This window comes from Sinocyclocheilus grahami, unplaced genomic scaffold (assembly GCF_001515645.1).
Source record: "Sinocyclocheilus grahami isolate Dianchi unplaced genomic scaffold, SAMN03320097.WGS_v1.1 scaffold852.1, whole genome shotgun sequence".
NCBI lineage: Eukaryota > Metazoa > Chordata > Actinopteri > Cypriniformes > Cyprinidae > Sinocyclocheilus > Sinocyclocheilus grahami.
In genome coordinates, this window is record NW_015506031.1 from 195,291 (window position 1) to 222,505 (window position 27,215).

At 36.8% G+C, this 27,215-nt stretch overlaps 1 protein-coding gene across 10 annotated transcripts in view; it reads left to right on the forward strand.

Annotated features, from left to right (window-relative positions):
- Positions 1-207: 207 nt before the first annotated feature.
- ank2a (ankyrin 2a, neuronal) overlaps positions 208-27,215 on the forward strand; it is a 48,342-nt gene continuing 21,334 nt past the window's right edge. For 2 of the 10 annotated variants that reach the window (XM_016247743.1, XM_016247746.1), the window contains exons 1-27: positions 208-559; positions 5,592-5,693; positions 7,811-7,909; positions 9,008-9,106; positions 9,336-9,461; positions 9,877-10,062; positions 10,907-10,930; positions 11,371-11,379; positions 11,908-12,006; positions 12,655-12,753; positions 14,683-14,781; positions 15,029-15,226; positions 15,310-15,408; positions 16,266-16,364; positions 20,083-20,181; positions 20,303-20,500; positions 21,265-21,363; positions 21,473-21,571; positions 21,665-21,862; positions 22,281-22,379; positions 22,493-22,591; positions 22,977-23,075; positions 23,156-23,254; positions 23,353-23,425; positions 24,752-24,875; positions 25,127-25,211; positions 25,354-25,457. In XM_016247743.1, the coding sequence (XP_016103229.1) occupies positions 434-559; positions 5,592-5,693; positions 7,811-7,909; positions 9,008-9,106; positions 9,336-9,461; positions 9,877-10,062; positions 10,907-10,930; positions 11,371-11,379; positions 11,908-12,006; positions 12,655-12,753; positions 14,683-14,781; positions 15,029-15,226; positions 15,310-15,408; positions 16,266-16,364; positions 20,083-20,181; positions 20,303-20,500; positions 21,265-21,363; positions 21,473-21,571; positions 21,665-21,862; positions 22,281-22,379; positions 22,493-22,591; positions 22,977-23,075; positions 23,156-23,254; positions 23,353-23,425; positions 24,752-24,875; positions 25,127-25,211; positions 25,354-25,457 (2,939 nt within the window). In that variant the 5' untranslated portion in view covers positions 208-433. Of the gene's footprint in view, positions 560-5,591; positions 5,694-7,810; positions 7,910-9,007; positions 9,107-9,335; positions 9,462-9,876; positions 10,063-10,906; positions 10,931-11,370; positions 11,380-11,907; positions 12,007-12,654; positions 12,754-14,682; positions 14,782-15,028; positions 15,227-15,309; positions 15,409-16,265; positions 16,365-20,082; positions 20,182-20,302; positions 20,501-21,264; positions 21,364-21,472; positions 21,572-21,664; positions 21,863-22,280; positions 22,380-22,492; positions 22,592-22,976; positions 23,076-23,155; positions 23,255-23,352; positions 23,426-24,751; positions 24,876-25,126; positions 25,212-25,353; positions 25,458-25,755; positions 25,792-27,215 lie in introns of all 10 variants that reach the window. The other 8 variants (XM_016247745.1, XM_016247747.1, XM_016247739.1 and 5 more) reach the window with 7 other exon arrangements.

A 27,215-nucleotide genomic window follows, 5' to 3' on the forward strand; every position in this document is an offset into this window, starting at 1 on the left:
ACATTCAATCCTACAGCTGGAATATAGCTGAATGCCTCCACATCTGGACAGGCAGGTTGGCCCTCTTCCTCTCTCTCTCTCTCCCTCTCCGTCACTCCCTCTCTCTCTGGTCCCTAGTTCACACATGGCGATATAAATTCAGATTCAGCGAGTAAGGCTTTTGTCTCTTCAGCCAACCAATGAACTGGAGTCACACTCGATGGGGGAAAAAAGAGACAAACTGTTTGCACTGAGGAGGGAGTTATTGAGAGTGAATTGTGGGAGGACAGTGGCACAGAGCATCCGTTATCGCCTTATTCAAAGGAGCCGTTTGGGAAAAGCAGATCAAGGACGCCAACATTTGCTTTACATTAATATGAAAAAGCTTATGGGACTATTCCATATCTGAAGCGATAGAGAGGTATCTGTGTATGGTTTTCTGTGGTTTGGCATCATGGCACACGCAGCAGCACACCTGAAAAAGGCACGGGAACTGGAACAACCTCCAGAGATAAAGGCTCTCACCAAAGCCAGAGAGAGACGCAAGAGACACAGAGAGAGAGCAGAGCGCAAACGCAAGGTACAATTAACAACAGCACTTTTACCTCAAATTCATCCATGCCAGCTCAGATACAGCTGACCTATTGGGTGACATGTGTCTGTTCTGTTTAAAGAATTCTGCGACCATTTAATGCCAAAATCTTCAGACAGCCCTAATACTAATTAAAATAGTCAGTTGCTTTCGTAATGTGCAAATGTAGCATCTAGTAATTAATTAGTAATATTTTAATCTGAATTTATTCTTTGTGAATTGTTCATTTTTGTGCTTTCAGTGTTAGCACATGTAAAGTAACTGTGATGAGAGTTTATCTCAGTCGCGTTCACATGCACAGAGGGTTCATTGAGGTCGGAGGATATGATGATGTCATATGGCGTGTTACATAGTGCAAGTCCAGCAATATCAGTCAAATTAGGGGTGATTTGTAAAACTTTGTCCTGCTCTGCTGCAATTGTCATGCATATAAATCACTTAAATTAAACATTATTAATCATTCTTATTATCTCTTTCTAATGTGTACAAATATTAGAATTCAACACCCCTATAGTAAGACAACATAGCCATGACTTTTTATACAAAATCTAATTATAATTAAAATCTTTTTAAAAAACTATTTTATTTTATTATTGTATTATTTGATATAATGTACTTTTAGTATTTATTTATTATTAATACAAATATTTTTTAATTCTCAACTGTGTACATGCAATATATAATAATTATTGCACATTTTTTATGGTTGCATTTTAGTATTTTTGTGCTGCAGATGAGCTCCAGCGATAAATCCTGTAGTCAGCTGTTCCGCACCTGTTTTAGAGCACAGATACTGAAAGAGGATTAGGAAATAGGATCATCTTGTATGCAGATTTGTCTCTAGAGTGCAAAATCTCATTGGCTACATATGTGATGACATAACCTTTTGATATAACTCATGTATGCTTTAGTTTTGTTCTTGCAATCTGAAAATACAAGTTTTGAAAATGTTTTACAGTATTAAAGATTCATTTTTTACACCTAATTTATTCATTGAATTAGATTTAATTTAAAATATAAAATGTTCTTCCTGAGGAAAAATAATAAAGAAGTAGTGATGGGGAGATCGGATCGTTTTATCGACTCTTGCTCAATTTCATTCAGCAAAATGAATAAATGTTATTGGAGTAATTTCATTCATTTGTATGGAGTTAAAATGTTGTATTTTCTGTAGTCAAATTCTCCGTGCATGTTTACACCTAGTCTTTGATCATATTCAAATGCAGCCAAAAGTAAACTCAAATAATTAGTTCACTTCCAGAGTATTTTGTTCATTCATCACTTGACCCATCACTACTAAGGAGAGGCTGGCAATGGTTGAAAAAGCAACAGCATTGAAGGAAGTAAAAGTGTTTGTTAGCACAGATGTGTTATAAAACATCACCTTCACCTAATGTGTTAAGCTGTGTGACCTTGGATGACCTGCTGCCATTGGCAGATTAACCATATGGGCAATTGGGCAAGTGCCCAGGGGCACCACATCCAAATAAATTTTCTCCGGTAAGACAAGTGATGCATTCTCAAACGTCTATCTAGCCATGGCCTATATATAACCTTTCATCAAACTGCGTGAGCCTGTGCTTTTTAGTTTTGACACCCATATATTACTCAAACAGATTCTAGGAGCATGTTGTGCAGTCTCATTGCTTAATCAGCCACTGCCTGCTGCAACCTATAACTACTTGACTGGCATTGTCAAACTAACAAGCAGGTTATTATAACTGAGATACACAAGGAGCTGAGAATGTTAACATTGAATAACAATTTGCAATTTTTAATGATGTTCATTAAAAATATTGCTATTATTTTTAAATGGAAAAGCGTAATGATATTTTACAAATATACTACAATTTTTTGGAATACGTTTATTTAGCAAGGATATGTAATGTTACAAAATAAATACTTTTGATTTGAATTGTTCTATTCATCACAGCATCCTAAAAAAAAAAAAAGTATCATGGTTTTCAACAGAAATATCAATCAACACAACTGTTCGGAGGGGTTAAAAATAACCCAGCCCTGGATCCTGGACGGGGTGTCTATTCGGCCTGATATAGCAATGGGAGACACATTTGTGGCCGCAGTTGTCAGTCACGAAGCCAGGCGGGAAGAGAGAAAAGACCGGAAAAGTGTAGGAGATAAGAGCCAAGGGGTCTGTGCCAATACGGGACGCAGATACTCACAGAAGATGCGGGGCAGGGATCAGAGAGAGCACATAAGAGACAATGTTCGGGACCTGAGGAGGAAGACATGAAAGTTTGGGGGATTTCACATTAGCTGGATAGATGCTCTGAAGCTGATAACTGAATGGGCTCCTGGGTACTACCTTAAGGCTGAGGATAATGCAAACCCATAAAGCTAAGTGCATGTGAGCGAGTTGGAATCAATCTCCCAAGGAGCTATTTGATGTTCAGTGGTTGGTAATCACTGGAAAAGGCAGAGCGAGGGAGACGTTGATGTAAAGTGTAGCACAGTTTTTTGCAAAGGTTTGGGTTACTCTTTACAATGGGCAATGCAGCAATGTGTAAGGCATGTGGTTCAGATAAAGACCTGCGGACCGTTGGAAGTGATCCATATCTGGACCGTTCCTACAATTCTGTGGCAGATACCATGGTAAGACAATCTTAATAATATCTAGGTTCAGTAGAGGAATGTTGAGGTCAATTTTCTGCTGAAAAGGCCAGCATATGTTGTGTTTGGGATGCTGGGATCGTAATGCAGAACAATCTTCTGTTTTTCTTTTTGTAACCATGGCGATTGCAGTTAAGATCTCATTTAGTATATTCAACTTCTCAGATCTTTACTTAAAGGGATAGTTCACACAAAAAGAACAATTTTGTTATCATTTACTCACCCTCATGTCGTTCCTAACCTATATGACTTTTTTTCTTCTTCTGTGGAACATAGAAGATACTGTGAAAAATGCAGTCTTGGAAATAAAGGTTCCTAAAGGCTTTTCTTGGAGTAATGCCACAGTTGAACCAATTTGGTCAACCACTTTGGTCAACTAGCATCACCAGAAAGACCATGTTAACTGACTAGCTTCACTAACTAAAGCCAACAGCACGGCTGTGTACTGGCGCTAGGCCAGTCTGACCAGCACCAAAACAGCACTAACCAACAAAAATGCTGGAAATTTAAGCTGATCTAAGCTGTTTGATATAGCAGGGTTACTTTTGTATGGTAAGTATTTCAAGACTTTGGTGTTTAATTCATTTTTATACCTGATTTTTAGTTTACTTCTTACCTCGGAACTTTGTTGCCCATATGAGCTCAAATAGTGAAGCATGTGTGAAGGCAACTTCAGCAGCAAATGTATAGTGTCTGTGGTTAACATGTGACCTCTCAACCTCAGAAGGAGCAGAGGTCAAGTCTCAAACATTTCGGTCAAACCTGTAATGACCTGACACATTAATGCTTCACGCTCCACATGACCTGAGAGGTAGGCCTACCGATCTGTTCATTAACATCTTAAATGCCAGAGCTTTGCACCAATGTGCTTGTCAATTCTAATGTATCTGTATGTTTTAATACATTTTGCGCAGCTGTTGAAAGATAACCGTACTGTCTTCCTGCTCTGTACTTGAACTGTCTTCCTGCTCTGTAGTGTTCATTATTCAGTACATTGAGGATTTTTGCATTGGTATTGCACATGCAGGTTTTATTGTCACAGTTGTGACTTATGCCAAGGGCTTTAAAAGGAATTGCTCAGTAGCATTACAAATCAACACATGTTCACTGATTGATGCCAAATCTGAAATTTGATCTTAGCATTAATTTTCTTCCTCGCATGGCAAGATACCATGCACATATGCGGATCTGTTTGTGTGTTTGAATGCATGGTTTAGGAGGACACAAATGTGTATAATGACATGGGTATTACAACATAAACATGATTTATGAGGACACTTCCTTTGTCCTTGTAAACCAGTGGTCTCAGACTAAATTCCTGGAGGGCCACAGCTCTGCAGAGTTTAGCTCCAACCAGCTCCAACTCACACCTGCTTGGAAGTTTCTAGTAATCCTGAAGACCTTGATTAGCTGGATCAGGTGTGTTTGATTAGGGTTGGAGCAAAACTGTGCAGAGCTATCTGGCCCTCCAGGAATTGAGTTTGAGATCACTGTCGTAAACCAAATGGCTTAAAAATATACTAAACTGTGTTATTTGAAATTCAAAAAATGCCAATAGTTTTCTGTGAGGGTAGGGTTGGGACATAGAAAATACAGTTTGTACAGTATAAAAACCACTATGCCTGAGGACAGTCCCCTTAAACCACATGCACTGTAGTGTGTGTGTGTGTGTCATGTCAGCTGCCTTCATTCTGTTTTGCTGTCTATATTTAGCAGTCACATTCAAACACAATTTTGATAAAAGGAGATACACCCACTGAAATCACAACTTATATTCACTCGCTGAGACATAAGCGCTAACCATAAACTTTGAAGTTTGGGGTCAGTAAGATTTTTAATGATTTAAAAAGATGTCTCTTATACTCACCCAGGCTGCATTTATTTGGTCAAAAATACAGTAAAACTGTAATTTAGTGAAATATATCAAATTAAAATAACTGTTTTCTAATTTAATATATTTCAAAATGTGATTTATTCCTGTGATGGCAAAGCTGAATTTTCAGAAGTCACTCCAGTATTCGGGTCTCACAGACCCCAAACTTTTGAAAGGTAGTGTATATTATCAGAAATGACTGGTCAACTTTCAAACAATTATTGATAGGGGGAAAAAAATAAGATCTCACCCTGCATTTGCTCTTCTTTAATTTTGTTTTACTTGGAAATTCATTGTGATTTCACTTTTTTTTTTTTAACTAGAGCTGACCTGAAGTTTCCTAATGTTTTTCCTGTTTTGTTGTTTCTACAGTCGGAAAAAAAATAAGATCTCACCCTGCATTTGCTCTTCTTTAATTTTGTTTTACTTGGAAATTCATTGTGATTTCACTTTTTTTTTTTAACTAGAGCTGACCTGAAGTTTCCTAATGTTTTTCCTGTTTTGTTGTTTCTACAGTCGGACAGTAATACCAGCTTCCTAAGGGCGGCCAGGGCAGGTAATATTGAAAAGGTGCTGGATTTCCTCAAGAGCGGACAGGACATTTCCACATGCAACCAGGTAACTTTTTACATAAAACACTATGAATGTAATGAAATGAATGAAATGAATGCAATGTCTCATTGATTCCATGTCTCATTGATTAAGATTCTCAAGGAATTCAACAATTGGAAGTTTTGCACAGTTACATCTAAAGCAGTTTAGATTATGTATTTAAATGCTTTTAATCTAATCTGTTAAGAGAAAATAGCAATACTGAATTTTAATTTTTCCAGGAAGCGGGTTGCCATAAACTTCTTTCCAGCTTAATGTTCTGTCAACTCTGTGTTAGCTCCACTCTTTAGAAAGTCCTAGTAGATTGTGCTTTGTGAGTGAAGGATAATCCTTACTATTAGAAATGTGTATGTTTTTTTTGTTTGCTTTTCTCAATTTTTGACCAGCCTGGGCACAAATTGCATTGTTATGATGTTATAGGGAGCCATAGTGATTCCTGACAAAAGCTGGTATTAAAAGGTATTAATGTGTACCATTTAGGGGTAAATAAGGTATAACAATGTACCTTTTAGCTTTTGTTGCTTGGGGTATTTCCCAAATGACAGCTTTGTACTTTTTTTTTTCTGAGAATGTATGATTAAATTGTCCTTTTATCTACGTATAGGAGATACCGCATGCAAAATGCATTCTGTAAGGTTTGTCACAGGCACGAACTGCAAAATTTTCAACCAATCATCAGTACTGGTTTTAGCAAGGTGTGCCATATTTATATTATGTAAATGTAGCACTGATGGTTGTGGTCATGTGGAACCATGACCAACATGGGGGGGGAAAAGGAGAAAAACAGTGTTTAAGTGCCTTAATGTTACAGTAACATTGTTTTTATACAATACATTGTTTTTTTATATGAAGCATGTTTCACATTTTCACATCTTTGTGAAATATTTCCTTTGAAAGGGTGATCGTGCTGTCTTTTTACATTTTATATATGTATGTATGTATGTATTTATTTACTTATTTGACATTAAATTACATTAAACTGGGTTTGAAATTTTGTGAAATAGCGAACATATATTACTGAAATGCCATCAGAGACAAATGTCATAACTATGTCATAGCTAAGTTGCTATGACCCCTTTGAATTTGCCTCTGCTCTGACCATGACATTATCCATTATGGCTTCATCTGGAGTCGCCAGTAATAATGAGCATGTCAGCACAACAATGGACAGGCATTCAATGTTGTTTTCTCTAAAATCCACCATTCTAATCCTCACTGAGTGATATTGCAATATAATCTGCCCATGTTTTATCTGTTTTTTTCTTCTTTCCTCTCTTTCACTCTCTCTGAATGCGAAAACTCCTTCAGCTTTCATTATCCAAATAAATGAGATTAGAGTCTCGTTAATTCTCTCTGCTCTTACTGACGAGTCTGAATGTTAGCCATAATGCGTTACACAAGAGCTGTCATGATTTACCCGTCAAATATAAAATGAGGTGCATTAGTAAATTAAGACAGGTGGTGATGTTTGAATAAAGGGAATGCTTATTTACAGCTTGATTAAACACTGAAATTCCATGTTTAAACGTAAGTTTGATTTGATAAAATAAAAATAAAACAAGTGACTTTTTACATGATATAATGAAAATTAATTATTTCATAATGGCTCAAATTTACAACAACCTTTTTTTTCTGATCATTGTACTAAAATAGAAAAAAGACCATTGCCAAATTTAGCCAGTAGTAAAATCTGTCATAATTATTCTTTACATAAGGAATTTTCAAACTTGGGTCTGGGGGAAAAGTAAAAAAAGAATAAAAATAAACAACTTAAAAAATAAAATAACGTTTATTTACTATATTAATTATGTTCTAATATATTTAACATTACATTTCTATAATCTTGTAATCTTTCATTTTTGCAATTAATCTTTTTCAGTCTTTTTTCTAGAGCCGTACATAACAATTCTCCATATTTAGTAAAAACTTATACAGAATGCACATGAGAGATCTACTATATGAAACATTTTTGTTCTAGTATTACCCCTGTCAAATTATTTCGCCAAAGTCTGTTTTTATGCAACTTGTATGCTATTATTTATCATGAGCAAAATTAAAATTGTAGCTTAATATTAAATCTGCACTGATAAAAATGTATTGATCATGTCTCCCTCTGCGTGTAGAATGGACTCAATGCGCTCCATCTAGCAGCTAAAGAGGGTCACGTGCAGCTGGTGGAGGAACTTTTGGAGAGGGGTGCGACCGTGGACTCTTCAACCAAGGTTAAACACACATAGACACTTACAAATTGGAGGGAAGGGGTATGTGATTCCCAAATGGTGAGAAAGAGAGAGTAAATATGACGGAATGCCAGTCATCCAGTATGATGAGTACAGTAGGACTCTGATGATTCCTGTCGTCTGACACACAGGGCCAAACAGACACACCAAGACACACCTATACTGTATACACACACGAGCAATCACACTGACAGCAGAGAGCTTTGCACACTGCAAAGAGCAAAGCTTTGGAGACTTTTTATTGAGCAGAAATGTGATTGTTTAAGTGGTTTTCGTTTTATTTGATTTATTATGTACTAGAAGTCCTTTTTGCCTGATAGGATTTCTGCAAATTAGGTCAAATGTCTCATGCAGTCTCCAAGTACCAGTTGGTAGCTGTTCTTATGTTAAGCATACACATACACACATTGACAGTCTGTGCACACTACTACAACAGAGGCTTTATTTTTTAAGAAGGCTGAGACTGTATGGGGTGGGTAGCAATATCTTGCTTATTTTTTACCGAGCCACGCTTGAGTCTTATTCGCTACGGAATCACAGTCTGGTTTGAAACTTGTCTGTTCAACTGAAAAACAAATTGGCTCATATCCACAAAACAGCCTTGAAAATCATAGGAATTAATCAATATGAGCCCATACAGACTTTATATGATCAGGCAGTGATGAGAAGAGCAATAAGTATCAGCACTGATTCCAAACATCCTCTTTTTAGCGAATATCAGTCGCTGCCATCGGGAAAGAGACTAAGAATGCCAATGTGTAAAACGAATAGACTGAAGCTTTCTTTTGTTCCTGCCTCGATAAAAATGCTGAATTCTACCAAAAACAATGCACCTATAGCATATTAGCACTTTACTGTGTTTTGCACTGTACATAGTTTACATTTTATACGTATACACTTATATTTTAATGTATGTTTTTTAATTGTTTTATTTAATTTTGTTTTATTTATCTTTGCCCAAGACAAATTTCCTTTCGGGGACAAATAAAGTTTATCCTATCCTATCCTAGCATATTCATACACAAACAAGTGCACAATTACAGTAGATGTAAATATGTATCTCCCTTTCTTCCTCTTCAGAAAGGGAACACAGCATTGCACATTGCTTGTCTGGCTGGGCAGAAAGAAGTTGCAAAGTTATTGGTGAAAAGAGGAGCAGATGTAAACTCGCAATCGCAGGTGAGGAGAGCCTGTAATATTCTAATAATACACATATATATATATTTATATATATATATATATATATATATATATATATATATATATATATATATATATATATATATTTTTATTATATATATATATATATATATATATATATATATATATATATATATATATATATATATATAATTTCATTGAATGTGATTAAAATTGTATTTAATCAATTGTTATAATTATAATTTAGCTTTACGGTGCCGGTATGTTACTACAGAATGGCTTCACTCCACTTTATATGGCTGCTCAAGAGAATCACCTGGATGTTGTGCGATATCTTCTGGAGAATGATGGAAACCAGAGTATTGCCACAGAGGTTTGTGATTGCGAGAGTTGTGTGTGTGTCTTTCCATTCTTTGCAACATGCCCATACAAGTACCTGCTAAAAAGAGGAGAGTGTTTACACATTTCCATAGACTGTGGTTTTTATGACTTGCTTCTGAAGTGAAATCTTAAATCTTGAATGACTTGAAATCATGAATCCAAGTATATCCAATAAGTATATCCAATAATCAAAATCATCAGATGGTTGAAGGTTTTACATGATTTCTAGCTGGTCTAAACTCTTCATTATCTGGTCCAAGCTGGTCTAGATGGTTGATCAGCTGGACTTCCAACTCCTGGACCTAGTTTTGACCTGCATATTGGTCAACTTGTTAATGGCCTTTGTATCTGAACAAAGAGATGGTTCTGTTGGTTTATCTCTGCCTGTCTATTGCTTGTGTTTGTAGGATGGTTTTACTCCTTTGGCCATTGCTCTGCAGCAGGGTCATAATCAGGTGGTCTCTCTGCTCCTGGAACATGACACAAAAGGTAAAGTCCGCCTGCCTGCGCTCCACATCGCTGCCCGCAAGGATGACACCAAGTCAGCTGCTTTGCTGCTTCAGAACGACCATAATGCTGATGTCCAGTCCAAGGTGAGAGAGTGGGATTTAATTTTAATGCTTTTTCAAAAATGGATGTTCACCATGATAATACTATTTTTGGACATTGAAAATTGACTCATGCTAAGGCCATCCAAGATGCAATTGCGTTTGTTTCTTCATTTGGAGAAATTTAGCATTACTTGCTCACCAATGGATCCTCTTCAGTGAATGGGTGCCGTCAGAATGTGATTTCAAACAGCTGATAAAAGCATCATAATGATCCTTAAGTAATCCACACGACTCTTAAGATGATTCTAACTTCAAACTGTTGCTTCCAAATTAAATAAGAGTCCTCTATTCATAATGTTGCTTTCTCCAGGAAAAATTCATTTTGTCTGAATCAGGAGAGAAATATACACAGATGAGACACTGTTTACAAGCGAAAAAAGTCCAAAACAAATATGTTGGTGAATATGATGTGAGAGGACAACAGGGGATGGACTTTTTCACAGGAGGAAGTGTTATTATTTATGAATTATGGACTTGTATTTTGGCCTGAAGTGACAGTTTAAAGTTTTTATCAGACTTTTATAGACTCTCATTTTGACGGCACCCATTCACTGCAGAGGATCCATTGAAGAGCATGTGATGTAATGCTAAATTTCTCAAAATCTGTTCTGATGCATAAACAAACTCATCTACATGGATGGCCCGAGGGTGAATACCTTTTCAGCACATTTTCTAAAATGAAAATTTGAATATAAAAAAACGTCTCACTTCACTGAATTATATGTGTGCTTTTGGAATTATTCATTTTAAGATAAAAATGTTACAAATAAATAAAAAAGTCATATTAATGAAAATGCCATACTTTCTTCCTCATGTGCATCTTCAGATGATGGTCAACAGGACTACAGAGGTATTAAGATTCTCAGCAGAATCCTGCATTCGTCTCGGCTCTTGTAAAGCCTAATGTGCTACTTAACACTGAATTTTTCTTTGACAGTGCATGGGAAGACTAGAGTCTTGTCCTTTTAAATTGCATAGTGCATGACACATTGTTGTTTTTATTTTAGTAGCAGCACCCTGTTTCCTCAAAAGGTTTTTGGGTGTTTCTAGCTCATCAACACGTTTTTATGCTCCTTTATTTCAATGAACGTTTTGAGCAGGAATTAGGGTTCATTATATTGTTTAAACACCACTTATGATTTTAATAACAAACTAAACAGACGTTTAACTCTTAATTGTGCATGTGGACTCATACTGTCACTCTCACTATCTGTGTAGAAGTCTCTCGGTCACATTTTGCTGCACCTTTTTGTTAATTCTGTTTTTTTTAAATTGCACCATGTCTGTCAGAATGGAAAGGTAAGAAAAAATGGCTCCATCAAACGAACGAGTAAGACAGACAATGCCAATTTCCTATCTATTCTTTCATCTTTAGCAATATGTAGTGAGTAGTTGCTGAATAACATTTGTTTGTTCAGATATTTTGTTCGTCATCTTTTTTTCCTTTCATTGTCACTGAGAAACTACTCATCTCTCTCATGAAAACTCATATGACACTGGGAATGTGCTCATATATTATTACAATTCTAATCGTTCCGTTTCTTATTTCATCCAAGTTTCGTTTCTTTTCCTTCACTCCAGTGCATGGGATGGTTGGATCCACTGGTAGCAGATGAGAATCCAGGCGTTTTGTTTACTTTTCCATTTTTTCCAAGGTTTTGCACAAATGTGATGATTCATGGGAATGCTGCATGGTAGATCATGAATGATGGACGTTTTAAATCAGTTAGAAGACCAGCACAGACATTTACCTTAATTCTGTTTTCCTCTTTCCTCTTCTTTGTTCTATCCCTTCTTTTATCCCAATACTGTTCTTTACTCTAACAGAGTGGCTTCACTCCTCTGCATATTGCTGCTCACTACGGTAATGTTAATGTGGCCACGCTGCTGCTCAACAGAGGGGCTGCTGTAGACTTCACAGCCAGGGTATGATCATATACTGCTAAAACCTTTAAAAAGCGGCAACCTCAACTGACAAATATAGCGTGTTTGGTAGTAAGCCATCTAAATCAGTGGTTCTCAACTTTTTGATTTGAAGGCCTCCCTTGTCCAACACAATAATCAAAGCCCTCCCCCAGTATAGGCTAAGACATTGTCTATTTTATTATTATGAACTGCTTGTCATCCTGCGGCCCCTTTGGAAGGTGGCTGAGGCCCCCTAGTGGGCGCCAACCCCCTGGTTGAGAACCACTGCTCTAAATCAATGCTTTCTGTAAGGAACAGATTCACTTATTCACTGAAATTATACAATTATCATTTTTGGGTAAACTATCTTACTTACGGGAATAATTTTGAGGTGTGTGCTTTCTTTTCTTTCATTTCTCCATGGTTAAAACACTGTTGCAGTTTATCTAATTAATTATTGTTTAGTATAATGTATGAATTTCATATATTGTACTATCAGATTTCATATATATATATACTGTATATATATTAATCAAATACTTGCAGTTCATCTTTTAAATTCTCATGATTTCAGCAGACAGTGTCTCTAGTTTATTTGGTTTATTTCAATAACTATATTTTCAAATATGAATATTTAGTCTTTACTAAAGGATGCATTGTTTTGTTTAGAATGGTATAACCCCTCTTCATGTGGCTTCCAAACGAGGAAATACAAACATGATTGCTCTGCTGCTAGAGAGGGGGTCTCAGATTGACGCCAAGACCAGGGTGAGTATCAATTATTATAAGAAAATAATAATAATAATAAACTTTATTTATACAGAAGCACCTTTCAGACATAAAATGCAGTTCAAAGTGCTTTACAATCATAATCAAAATCAAATAATCAAAAATTGCATCAACAAATATCAAATTCGACATCTAATAATAAAATAAAGAACAAATACATCAAACCTATAGGAAAAAATTAATTAAGTATAGCACATCTAATATAATAAAAAATATAGTATAAAATACTAAAACATAATAATAAAGATAATTTATTACAAATAGTCCCTAGCACACACCAAAATAAAAACATTCAATTTAACATTCTTTTACAAATACTTCCCTGATATTAGATGGTAGTGTAATCCACAATTTTGGAGCATAATTTAGTAAAGCCGCATCACAGATTTTCTTTTGTCTATTGCTGAGATTGCGGTAATCATGGCTATTTGAGACAAATTAGTGTTTCTGCATCTTTCAGATTTAAAAAAGGTCAAAGTTTAGCTATGTTATCATTACCATTATTTCATTTTTTCATCTTATTAATATGTGAATTAAAACCAGTGGTGGACAGTAACGTAGTTACTTTGTAAAACGGAGTAGTTTTAATTCGTTACTGTACTTAAGTACATTTTTCAAGTATCTGTACTTTACTGGAGTAGTTTTATTTTGAGTAACTTTTACTTTTATCTCTCATCAAACGCTGCCAGGCGAGAGCGGAGCGTGCGCAGCGAGGGCTCGCAGTGATGACAAACAGCTGCTCGAAAGCTGACCGTGCATGCTCTGCTCCTAAACAAATGACACACAAATCGTGTGTATTCCCTGCCGCCAGATATCTTGGGCAGGGAGAAACACAGCGTTTGTAATGCCGTTCACTCGCCATAGACTTTCTCATTGTTTTATATATATATATGAGTGCTTGTGCGGACAGACAACAGTAAATAGACAGACACTATAATTATATTTTCCTTAAAATGTTCTTCCTAACTTCAGGCGTATATGACATGCATTCTCATGTCATATATGTTCTGCAAAACAACAAGCTTTAAAACACTTTTTTCTTACTGGTGAAAATCAGATGGTCAGATCTGTTTTCTCTCAGGTACTTCGCAGTGTAAGCTTCACAGTGAACATTACTACATCACTCTCGTCAACGTAGTCAACAACAAAAATATATCTTGACTCCATATAGTGGTTCTTTTGGAAAAATCCCAGGTATTTTGAGCAGTAGGATTATAAAAAATATGTCCTAATATAAAATTAAATTACGTAGCCTATATAAAATTGCAAAATAAATCTTTCTATCAGTACTTTTTTACTTAAGTACATAAAAAGTCGAGTACTTTTGTACTTTCACTCGAGTAAAATTGAAAAAGGAGTACTTATACTGGAGTAATATTTTATTATATGTATCTGTACTTTTACTCAAGTACTTGATTTGTGTACTTCGTCCACCACTGATTAAAACTAAAATCAAAAATCAAATAAAACCATCAAAATGCAGTAAAACAAGCGCCCTCTAGTGTCTGTTCTGTCAGTTCAGAGAAAAATTTATTCTACTGTATGTACTTGTATATATGAAATTAATAATGATAAAGTAGCTTTTTTGTGAGCCATACATCGTGACTGTTTAGACCAGGCGTGCCCAACCCTGTTCCTGGAGATCTACCATCCTGCAGACTTCAGTTCCAGCCCTGCTCCAACACAGCTGTCTGTAATTACCAAGTGCTGCCTAAGAGATTAATTAGCCAGTTTAGGTGTGTTTGATCAGGGTTGGAGCTGAACTTTGCAGGATGGTAGATCTCTAGGAACAGGGATGTTTTCATGTGCTTTGCCTGAGTAGTTTTCATAATGCATTATGTATGTACATTCATATACGTGTCTTCATATATGCTGTTTGTCTCTATTTATCTCCTCTCTGTTGAACAGGATGGGCTGACACCGCTGCACTGTGCAGCCAGAAGTGGACATGACACTGCAGTGGAACTACTGCTTGAAAGAGGAGCTCCCATACTGGCACGAACCAAGGTACAAGGAATTAAATTAAAATTGCTAATGATATATATATATATATATATATATATATATATATATATCTCACCAAGGCTGCATTTATTTGATTTTTTTACATATAAAAAGCTATAAAACTGTAATATTTTTAATAAATATTGCTAAATTCATTATTACATTGTTATTATTACTTTTTGATCTAAAGGTGATCTGTATTTTTTTCCTCTCTCATTCTCTGTATTTCAACATTCACATGCACACACAGAACGGCCTGTCCCCGCTGCACATGTCTGCTCAGGGTGATCACGTCGAGTGTGTGAAGCACCTGCTGCAACACAAGGCACCGGTTGATGATGTCACACTGGACTACCTGACCGCCCTTCATGTTGCCGCCCACTGTGGTCACTACAGAGTCACAAAATTACTGCTGGATAAAAAAGCAAATCCTAATGCCAGAGCACTGGTAATTCTTTGCCTTTAAAAAAAGTCAAATAAATGTGTACCAATGTTAATGAGCATTACTAATGTATTTATTGTGTCTGTCAGAATGGCTTCACTCCTCTGCATATTGCCTGTAAGAAGAACAGAGTAAAAGTCATGGAACTGCTGGTTAAATACGGAGCCTCAATTCAAGCCATCACTGAAGTGAGAGTCCTAGAATTCTGTAACTGAGACTTATTGAAATATTGTATGCTATTTAGGATAATAATATCCGATTTAGCATGTGAAGTATTTTATTATCTTGAATAATAAAATAAATAAAGTCTACAAAACTCTACAAAATGTTGTAGAGTTTAATTATTCCTGTAGCTCAAACAGTAGAGCATGGCAATAGCAATGACAGTGGGTTTGATTCTGAAGGAATGCATACTGATAAAATGTCCACACTGAATGCAGTTTTAGCCGCGTTGGATAAAAGCATCTGCCAAATGTCTAAATGTAATGTGAATGAAAGTGGCTTCTCTTGTTGACTGCTGACTCAACTGCTACTTGCTCATTTTGTTAGTTTATTTTGCTCTTATAACACTAACTTCATAAACAGATTATTTGGGAGCATGTTAATAATCAAAGTGATGGCTCAGTCGGACTGAAAAGTCTTCATGTAAAAACCTCATTGATCTGATTGAGCGTGATCCGAAGGAAATTTGGATCAGATGGAAAGGGGTGGTGTAGATCTGAAATAATCCTATAAAAAAAAGGAAAAAAAAATTAAACATGTAAATGCTTGAATCTGACTAATTTAAAGATTAGATTGAATATTTAAGATAGGACTGAATAATTACTAAATATTTGCTAAAAAAAATATTTAATTTGCTAAAAAATTATTTTTAGATATGCATGTGCTGAAATTTTGTTTATGTAATTGAATATGTGAATTGAACTGCAACGTTTAGGTTTCATATAAACCGAACTTTCAGAATCTGAAATTGTATTGAATTAATTCCTATTGACGAGAATGAGTGCAAGTTAGCATAACTACTCTCTCTTCTCTTTCTCTCTAGTCCGGCCTGACCCCAGTCCATGTTTCAGCATTTATGGGACACCTGAATATTGTTCTCCTACTGCTACAGAATGGAGCCTCACCTGATGTCTGTAATATTGTGAGTAATTAATCATCATGATGCACATGATCTGTATCACATTTAAATACATTTCTTATTACATTTCTTTTGTAGTCGGAGTGTGTGATATTGACAAAGAATGAATCCCAAATCTTTTAATATTCTTTATGTTCTGTGCATTGGTTACATAGCAGGGACACAAATTAACTTTTCATATAAGGGGTGTTATTTGATTTGCAGGAACATTTTTACCTTTTATAAGGAAATTTTTTGTCTAACCTTATTAAATTAGATCATCTTTTATGTCACATTATTATTTATTTAGTCAATAAATTCAGTTATAATAATAATACATTATAGAGCAGTTACCAATCGAATGAAATCAATATCAACAATTTATTTATTTATTTTGTACTGCAGAGATGACACCGAATACACAGGTGCATTTGATGTGGCATGTATTCAAATCAGAGGTGTCATAAATGTATTTACAATTACATCTCCAATTACAATTGCATAAATAATACGACAAGATTGTTTTTAAAAGTAAAATTGTGAATATTGAAATATGAAATCATTTCATAAATGAAATGATATACAGTATATGAACAATTTGTAAAAAAACAAAACAAAAAGAAAACGATTCATTCGGTAATGTCAATTCACTTTTGTGTTGCTCAGAGAAATTGACCGGTTCTTCTATGGCGTTGTTTTGTAACTATTTTCACTGCCATTTTAACTGCATTCTAATAGGCTACTGTCACAGTCTTGTCATTGTCTTAGGCCATGTTCACACGTACACGGTATTTTTTATAAACTGAGTTTTTCCTCCTTCTGTTTTAAAAAAAATCTCTGTCCACATGAAAACGCAAATGCATGCTATGAAGCACTGTCAAGAGCATGCCAAGCCAACAGGTGGCGATATAATCTCAACCGTAAAGCCATGTTGGCCAATCAGAAGCCTGAAAAAGTTTCCAGTAGGCTGAGATAACAGCGCATGCTGCGACGTCACAAGCCAAAAATCTAGCCAGTCTATCGCTGTAGACACGATAACACTGCAACCGGAGTTTTTGAAAATCTTCACCCTGGCAGGAGTTTTCAAAAATGTTCGGTTTCAGTGACCTGGTGCTGTGTTTGCGTGTGGACGAACGGCCAAACGCGTAGAAAAAGCTGCGGTTTTGAAAATAACCGCGTTCGTGTGGACAGGGCCTTAGTCTTCCATGTTTGACCCCGTGTTTTCCCTCATGTGTCTGATTAGTTATCTCTCTCACCTGTCATTGTTAATTATCTCGTTAGTCCTCCTTCTTATTTAAACCCTATGTTTGCTCCCAGTGTTTCTCCGGTCTCGTCTGTGTTTATTGTGGATAACGTGGATTGTACCCTGATTGTTGGTTTATTAAATATTATTGAACTCTTCTTTTTCGTCTTTATTGGATTGTTACATGTACCACGTGTGACAGAAGACTAGACCAACACAGCGGCATTTTTTTGAGTTTTTTGTTTTGGGTGTTTTTTGTTGTTTTTGGCACAATGTATGATCTTGCTGTCCTCATCCTCCTGCTGGAGCAGGGGAAGCACTCTCTCGAGGACCACACAAGAGACTTTTTGGACCTTGCCAACCGAACACACTACCCGGATAACTGCCTCACCACGTTTTACCATGTGGGACTAAACATTGCCGTTAAGGCAAAGTTGTCTGGGGGCGGTGATAGCTAGCGTGACAGCTAGCGGCCTATGTGGAGTAGGTTCTGGTAAATTACAACTCGCCACTGATTCCCTGCTATGCAGATGAGGAACTCACCAGCCCCACTCCTGAGCCAGAACCCAGCCAGCCATTATCCCAGTGCAGCACCGAGCGTGAGCACGAGCCCACCGCGACCGAAGAGCCTGAAGGAAACAGGCTTGGCTCCTTGGCTCCGTCATCCCACCAGTTCTACCCGTCTCCTTCCTCCATCCGAGTCCACCTTGGGACTTCACTCCTCTGGCTTCCCTCATCACTCTGTCACTTCTGTCTCTGTCAGGCTCCTCCTTCCCTCCAGCTCCGCCTTCGTCCTTGGTTGCTCCGGCTCCACCGCTGTCTTCCGGATCCCAGCTTCCACCTCGGTCGCTGGAGCTTGCTGCTCTGCCTTGGCCCTCTGGATCCTCTGTCACCCATGCTGAGCGTCTGCTCGGTTCCACCTGGGTCACCATCGCTTCCGGCCTCATCGCAGGAGCTCGCACTCCAGGATCCTCCACCCAGGCATCATCCATGGCTCCTCCCTCCTGTGTCTACACCAGGAGCCTTCACCTTGGCTGGGTTCTGGTTGCTATCTCGCCTCCTCCTCCTCCACGGCTCATCCCTCCGTCATCACCTCCTTTGTCTTCTTCTGTCTGCCACCTCCTGGTCATCTGGCCACCTCCAGATTCTCCTCCTGCCTGTCTGCCATCCCCTCTTCGTCTCCACGGCGCAAGGTCGCGCCTTCCGGGAGAGGGCGTTCTGTCACAGTCTTGTCATTGTCTTAGTCTTCCCTGATTGACCTAATTTTCCCTCATGTGTCCGATTAGCTATCTCTCTCACCTTTGTTACATTAATTATCTTGTTAGTCCTCAGTCCTATTTAAACCCTGTGTTTGCTTCCAGTGTTTGTCCAGTCTCGTCTATGTTTAATGTGGATAACGTTGATTGTACCCTGATCGTTGGCTTATTAAATATTATTGAGCTCTTCTTCTTTGTCTTTATTGGATTGTTACACGCATCACGTGTGACAGCTACGTCACAGCATGGTTTTGCATAGAGCCCTCTCAGGCCTCAAATCTAGGCCCTAGCCCGGCCCTTGTCTGACAGCTTATCAGAATTCTGGGCCCTAGTCTGAATGAAGCCCGTGTCTCTCTCTCTCTCTCTCTCTCTCTCTCTCTCTCTCTCTTCCTCATTAACAACTGCTGTTGCAGCCATTAAAAGTTCATTTTTGTTTTTAATGCCAAAGTGGTTATTCTTTTTGTTTCTTAAGTTAATTTAGAAAAAATGTTTGGAACATTTTTTGTTTGTTAAATTCATGTTTTTGTTTTTTAAAGTGATGACCAAGTGGCCAGCGGCCGACAGAGTTTACCACATGTTTGATCAATTTAGCCTTCTTAAATCAACACGACTTGCCTAAAATAAAAGCTATAGATATAAAACACGCATATCACAATGTTAGTTTAAACGTTTAACCTAGATAAATGTGCGCTGTTAGGCACATATCCAAGTGTTTGTGCGACGAGTGTAAACTAAAGCGTAGTTTGCAGGACATGGAGGCGCCGGGGCGATCACTTGCATTTTTTTCCTAATAACAGTGGAAACAACTTAAAATATGCCATATTTGCTAATACAGATAAGAATAATACATCATTAGGAGCTGTAAAGGGTCTACTTTTATTTGTGTGCACTCACAATATCAACAAAATGTTTTTTTTTAAATAAAGAAAACAAACAAGATGTGTTTTCTGCCATCTCGGTCTCCTTGAACAGGAGCTCTTCGCAATAATGAACTGAAACTCAGCAAATACTTTTCTCACAGACACAATATATCTATAGAAAACTTTAAATGACTACTTTAAAACAAAATAATAAATATATATATATATATCACACCCCTACTTTCAGAGCCATGGCTTAGCCTGCTTATGCTGTACAGTTTTTGATATCATTTCCTATCCTTTCTACTCTCTCCTAAAAAAACTAGTCTAAAAGGCCTACATAGCAGTGCATTTCATGTAGTACTGATTGTGTTTGTTTTCAGCGTGGTGAGACGGCATTGCACATGGCTGCAAGGGCAGGACAGATGGAGGTGGTGCGATGTTTGCTAAGGAACGGCGCTCTGGTGGATGCTATGGCCAGAGTCAGTCAATAAAAACACTTCCTGAATAAAGCGAAAATAATACAGATATTAATGCCTACAAGTAGAGTTTTAAAAATACTAAAGCTGCATTTCTCTCCTTCTTTCTCTCTCTTGCCTCCAGGAGGACCAGACACCCCTTCACATTGCGTCTCGTCTGGGTCAGACAGAGATTGTGCAGTTGTTACTGCAGCACATGGCTTACCCTGACGCTTCCACCACTAATGGATACACACCTCTGCACATCTCCGCTCGTGAAGGTCAGGTGGAGACGGCTACAGTGCTTCTGGAGGCCGGAGCATCTCACTCACTCACCACTAAGGTGGGACTGCAGGGATATCATTGAAAGGGATATCAGATATTTTAATAACCCTATTACTTTATACTGAGCCCCTCACATGAGATGCAGACAAAACTATATATATATATCTTGTCTACAAATTAACAATTCGTTCCCATGACTTGTGGATTAATTCCCTCATTTTAGTTAAATCATGGCCACGAAATAAGAATTTATACCTTCATTTTAATAAATCGTGGCCATTTTGTACTGTTTCATTCTCTCGTTTTAATTAAAACAAAACAAAAAAATTCTTAATTCATGGCCACCATTTAACTAAAAAGACGATATATAATAAGACGTGTATAATTTGTTCCCCTGCATTTCATGTGCTGGGCTCCGTAATATTACATATTCATTACTGTTTGGGGTCAGTACAATTTTTTAATGATTCTCTTACGCTCAACAAGGCTGCATTTATTTGTTCAAAAATGTAAAAATGCTAATATTTTGTAATATTACAATTTAAAATAACTAATTTCTGTTTTAATATATTTTAAAATGTAATTTATTCATGTGATGGCAAAGCTATTTTCAACAGCCATTACTCCAGTCTTCACTGTCTCATGATCCTTCAGAAATCATTCTATTTATTTAAAATAGCAATCTTTTGATCAGTTTAGTGTGTCCTTGCTGAATAAAAGTATTTATTTCTTTAAAACAATAAAATCTTACTGACTTCTTTTTAACAGCAGTGTATGTATTTGTCTATATTTAACTAACCCTATATATCCTTCCCTTAATAGAAAGGCTTCACTCCCCTACATGTTGCTGCTAAGTATGGAAGCCTGGATGTGGCAAAACTCCTCCTACAGCGGAGAGCACTTCTTGATGACACTGGAAAGGTGAAAGTCAAAACTTTAATCACCTACTCATTTAATTAATTTATTTATTTTCTGTAAATATATTTTCACAGTTTTCATATTTCTTTCTCTCTTTGGCTTTCTGAACCAGTACGGTCTCACACCTCTGCATGTAGCTGCTCACTATGATAACCAGCAGGTGGCGATGATGCTCTTGGATAAAGGGGCCTCACCTCACGCTACTGCTAAGGTGCAAATCCTAAACTGATTGCAAGATGTCTCTGCATCCAGTAATATAACAAAAATGTATAACTTGAGGTTTTGTGTCTTTCTTCCTATGCAGAACGGCTATACACCTCTCCACATTGCGGCAAAGAAGAACCAGACTCAGATTGCCTCTGCGCTGCTTCAGTATGGAGCAGAGACCAATGCATTGACCAAACAGGGAGTGAGTCCTTTACACCTGGCATCTCAGGAGGGGCACACAGAGATGGCCTCCCTACTGCTGGAGAAGGGTGCACATGTCAATGCTGCCACTAAGGTAAGATCTAGAGCAGGAAGCCTACAGTATTTATCCTCAGTGTCAAGACAGATATTTACCATATTTTTGTCATCCAAACTGACTATTACAAATGTCAGCCGAACCCCTTAGATGTAAAATATGTCCTTGAAATACCTAAGAATTTAAGTTAATATTTCAATAATTTAATGACACTCTCATGTCAGTTAATGGTGACATGACATAAAAGTAAATAGATAAAAAAAAAAAAAAATGTAAGTTTTATTTTGACTTTGTAGCTAGACTTTTAATGTGGACTCAAACTCTTTTAAGTTGTGATAGGTTTTCAGTCCACATTATAGCCACACTGACTTTTTAAAAAGAACCGTAAACCTAGTGAACATTGTGTTAGCAAATGCACATTAAATGCAATAGATGCATTTGTTTTGTTTTTTTTCAGAGTGGCCTTACACCGCTTCACCTCACTGCTCAGGAGGACAGAGTGCAGCTGGCTGAAATACTGGTCAAATATGATGCAAACATAGACCAGCAGACCAAAGTAAGCTTGAACCATAGTTTTTACCATGGTTATTTTGCTGTATTATTATTATTTTTAATAATATTTCAATATGTTACACTTCAGCCAATGTGACATTTTCTTGTTTCTTGTAGTTGGGCTACACTCCTCTTATTGTTGCCTGTCACTATGGAAATGTCAAAATGGTTAATTTCCTTTTGCAAAATGGCGCCAATGTCAATGCAAAAACTAAGGTAAGAGTTTAATATATTTATTAAATTATATTCTTTCATTTTGTGACTTGGTAACTCAATTAATTATTACTTAATAAACTATTATTTAATCATTTTTGTGATTATGAGCTCTGTGGCCATGCATTTTGAGATTGTGATTGAGAAATATTACTGATATCTACGACTGACTGTAAATCTGTGCTATTATTTTAATGTATCAATTCATTCATTTATATACAATCAATAAAATATTTTTTATTTTGTAAGCTGAATATTCTGTTTTTGTAGCCTCTATCAGAATTACATGCTTTTAAATTTATGACATGCTTAGCATTCTGATTATTTATATGATAATTGTTATTTCAGTGCTGTTTGCCGTACTGATTTTTATTTTAATTTTTTTCAGAACGGTTACATGCCACTTCACCAAGCTGCTCAGCAGGGAAATACACACATTATCAATGTCCTGCTGCAGCATGGAGCCAAGCCTAATGCTGTCACCACGGTGAGCGACACACTCATACTCACAGAAATGATAATAATTATGTGTCTTACTCCTCTAACCTCATACTCTTTCTCTCTCAGAATGGGAACACAGCACTCTCTATTGCTAAGCGACTAGGGTACATCTCAGTGGTGGACACTCTGAAAGTTGTTACTGAGGAAACAATCACAACAACAACTGTATGAATCCATGCCTTTTTACATATTAAGAACTTTTGATGCATACATAATCTATACCGAATATATGTTGAATGCATTGCTCATTTCATCTTTTGTAGACGGTGACAGAGAAACACAAGATGAACGTTCCAGAGACAATGACAGAAGTTCTGGATGTGTCTGATGAGGAGGGTAAGATACTGTGTTTTATTACCAACTTTTATTATGCATAATCAGGATTTCATATATCTATGTAAAAGCTGCTGTGCCTCTGTAGCCCAACATCAGATGCAGGAGGAGATTTTTACTGAAGTCTCTATGGAGATTGAAGGTATACAGGGTATAGATATAGAGTGAACTGAACTGACCCTTTACTAACATTACACTTGCTACATTTGCCAAAAATCGTTCAGTTCATTTTATATCTATTCAAACGTGTGGTTTGCAGTTTGTGTGCTAACTGGAACGGGCATGATTATTGTGTGTAGAGAACTCAACTGTGGAAAACTAACTTTGTTCTTTGTTATTTGTGCTAATCTGGGGATGATTTTTAAAATCATAAAATTAAGAATACATGGTATCCGTAGGTCACTGAGATTTTTTAATTCATATTGCCTACATAATGGGTTAGCGGTGCTTGATATGGCTTAATGTGTAATTGCAGTGCTATTGTTATGGTTAGTATAATTAGTTTTATTAATTTTAGTTTTTATGGGTTAATTTTAAAATCTGTCTAAAACCTGAAAGTTGATAATTAATGGTATTTGGTCTGAATTTTAAAAGTATTTGCATATTTATTATGTCAGAAAATGAGAGGTTATATAATATATAGTCCAAAGAAATAAAAATGATAGTTTATTAAACTACAGCTTATTCAATCTATCACTTAATATTTAAGGGACAGATTTACTGAACAGGGCAAATTAGCTTGAGACCACAATCCCATAAAAGCACCAATGTGAGTGGAAATTTCTGTGGGTGGTTTACTGGAAATGTGCAAATTAATGTATACAGACGTAATGTTTATCATTTCTAATGACCAACGCAATCTACCAAGAGCAGTGCAAATTAGAATAGGGTTGAAAACAAGCATAACCGATGATAATCAGGTGCAGGGAATCTACTAACAACACATGTGCAAAATGGGTTAAGACATGCTTTTATTCAGGGTGTTAAATAATGCCATAAATACCAGTAAACTGACTACCGCAAACCTTAGTAAATCACCTCACATGATTCAATTAAATACTCTCCTCCCATAAATTGTTGCATCTAAAAGGGAAACTCCTACAGATGCGTATGCAATAAGGTCAGCCGCAAAAAATAACTGCATCCATTGATTTTTTTGGTAATCTTTCATTGTGTCTCTTTAGTAAATCATAACAGTAGTTTTTAAATGCCAAAAGAGGGTTTGCGCTGGTTCAAGCTGTTAGTAAATCTGGCCATTTGATCAACCAGTACTCAATTCACTAGTCTGTCAAACTGACAGTGTCAATAAATCAATGTGTGTATGAACAGGTGAGGACACAATGACAGGTGATGGAGGAGAGTACCTGAGAGCAGAGGACCTGAGAGAGCTTGGTGATGACTCTTTACCTGGACACTACCTGGATGGCATGAGCTACATCCACAACCTAGACCGGTAAAAAAGAAAAATCCAAAGGCACATTTACCCACAGATAAACAAATATTTTAGTATTCAACAGGTATGTTAATTCCTGCTAAACAGCTCATTACTGTTAGCCCCGCCCTCCAGCTCACAACATTGGTTGTAGTTGTACTTTAGCTTTAAACATTTGTTGCCATTTTTGGGGGGAATTTGGCTCTTACGAGTATAACAAGTACACACACATAATGCTGTCTTGTTCACCTGTTTGCACTGTTCTACTTCAGGTCCCATGAGACCCCCAGTCATCTTGCTTACAGGGGTGAAGGAATGCTGATTGAGGATATGATCACCAGCCACCAGATTAATAAGGTGAACTATAAACTATCGCACCTCATATGTACATCTACATATGTACGGGTCAGTGTTGTTATCTGTGGTTTTCAGATCTTGATGGGTTCAACATGGGTTTTTATCTCATGATATATTGTAGTCTTATTATGTTGTTTGTTAGGTATCTGCGTTCTCTCGAGAGCATGAGAAGGACTCATTTCGACTGAGCTGGGGTGCTGAACATCTGGATAATGTGGTGCTAACTAGCACTCTTCTGCAGTCAGGGTTAGTAGGTTTCACACACACACACACACACACACACACACACACACTCAAACAGACGTGAACACACACTTGCCTCCCCAAATCATACATGCTGGTACATACTAAGGTGTGTATGCTTAGTCAAAGCTGGCATTGCATCAGATGCCACTATTGTAGAACATGAATGATAGCAGCTCAGTTTCCTCGTTCTTTCTTTCTTTCTTTCTTTCTTTCTTTCTTTCTTTCACTCACGTCATCTCCCATCTCACTGTGCCTCTCTTTCTGCTATTCGTGATTGTGTCTTTTGTTCTGCTTTTAGCCGATCTACCCCATGCCTTGACAATGACAACAGCAGGTGATCCTCCACTTCTCTTCCTTGTGGTCTTTTATTCCTCTCTTCATCTACATTTATTACATGAATGCATGCATTTATAACAACTGGCTGCTTTGAGCTTTTTAAATGAGCCTTTTTGTGCCTACTAAAATTTTAATAAGCATGTTTTCATGAACACAGTGAGTCACGTCTCAGTATTCATAGAGAACCCCATGAATAATATTCAGTATTATTCAGTATCTCTCACATGGGTGGTATGAAACTGGACACATTGTGTTTCTCAACTCTTACGGTATTTTTTGTATCTATTTATATCTTAAGCATGTTCAACAGTTATCATTCTTCATTATCTAATTTATGCAGAGATTATCTGTAGATTTTTTTGGTCAGACAGACGTGAACACACACTTGCCTCCCCAAATCATACATGCTGGTACATACTAAGGTGTGTATGCTTAGTCAAAGCTGGCATTGCATCAGATGCCACTATTGTAGAACATGAATGATAGCAGCTCAGTTTCCTCGTTCTTTCTTTCTTTCTTTCACTCACGTCATCTCCCATCTCACTGTGCCTCTCTTTCTGCTATTCGTGATTGTGTCTTTTGTTCTGCTTTTAGCCGATCTACCCCATGCCTTGACAATGACAACAGCAGGTGATCCTCCACTTCTCTTCCTTGTGGTCTTTTATTCCTCTCTTCATCTACATTTATTACATGAATGCATGCATTTATAACAACTGGCTGCTTTGAGCTTTTTAAATGAGCCTTTTTGTGCCTACTAAAATTTTAATAAGCATGTTTTCATGAACACAGTGAGTCACGTCTCAGTATTCATAGAGAACCCCATGAATAATATTCAGTATTATTCAGTATCTCTCACATGGGTGGTATGAAACTGGACACATTGTGTTTCTCAACTCTTACGGTATTTTTTGTATCTATTTATATCTTAAGCATGTTCAACAGTTATCATTCTTCATTATCTAATTTATGCAGAGATTATCTGTAGATTTTTTTGGAGACTTTACAGGACATAAAGCAACACTTAAAATTACATTATTTTATACCATTCAAAAGTTTGGAGTCAGTAATTTCTTGCTTTTCTTTTTTTTAAGAAATGTATTCTTTTATTCATTAAAAATGCATGAAACTGATCAGAAGTAATTTGTAACAAAAAAAATACAATTAAATCAATCCTATAAAGTAATGTGTCATGGTTTCCTCAGAAATATTGAGCAGCACAAATTGTTTTCAACATTGATAATAATAAAAATAAATGTTTCTTGAGCAGCAGATCAGCATTATAGAATGATTTCTGAAGGAGCATGTGACACTGAAGACTGGAATAATGCTGAAAATTCAGCTTTATCATCACAGAAATAAAATATTTTTTTACGTTTATTAAAATAGAAAATAACTTTTAAATCGTACAAATATTTTTATACA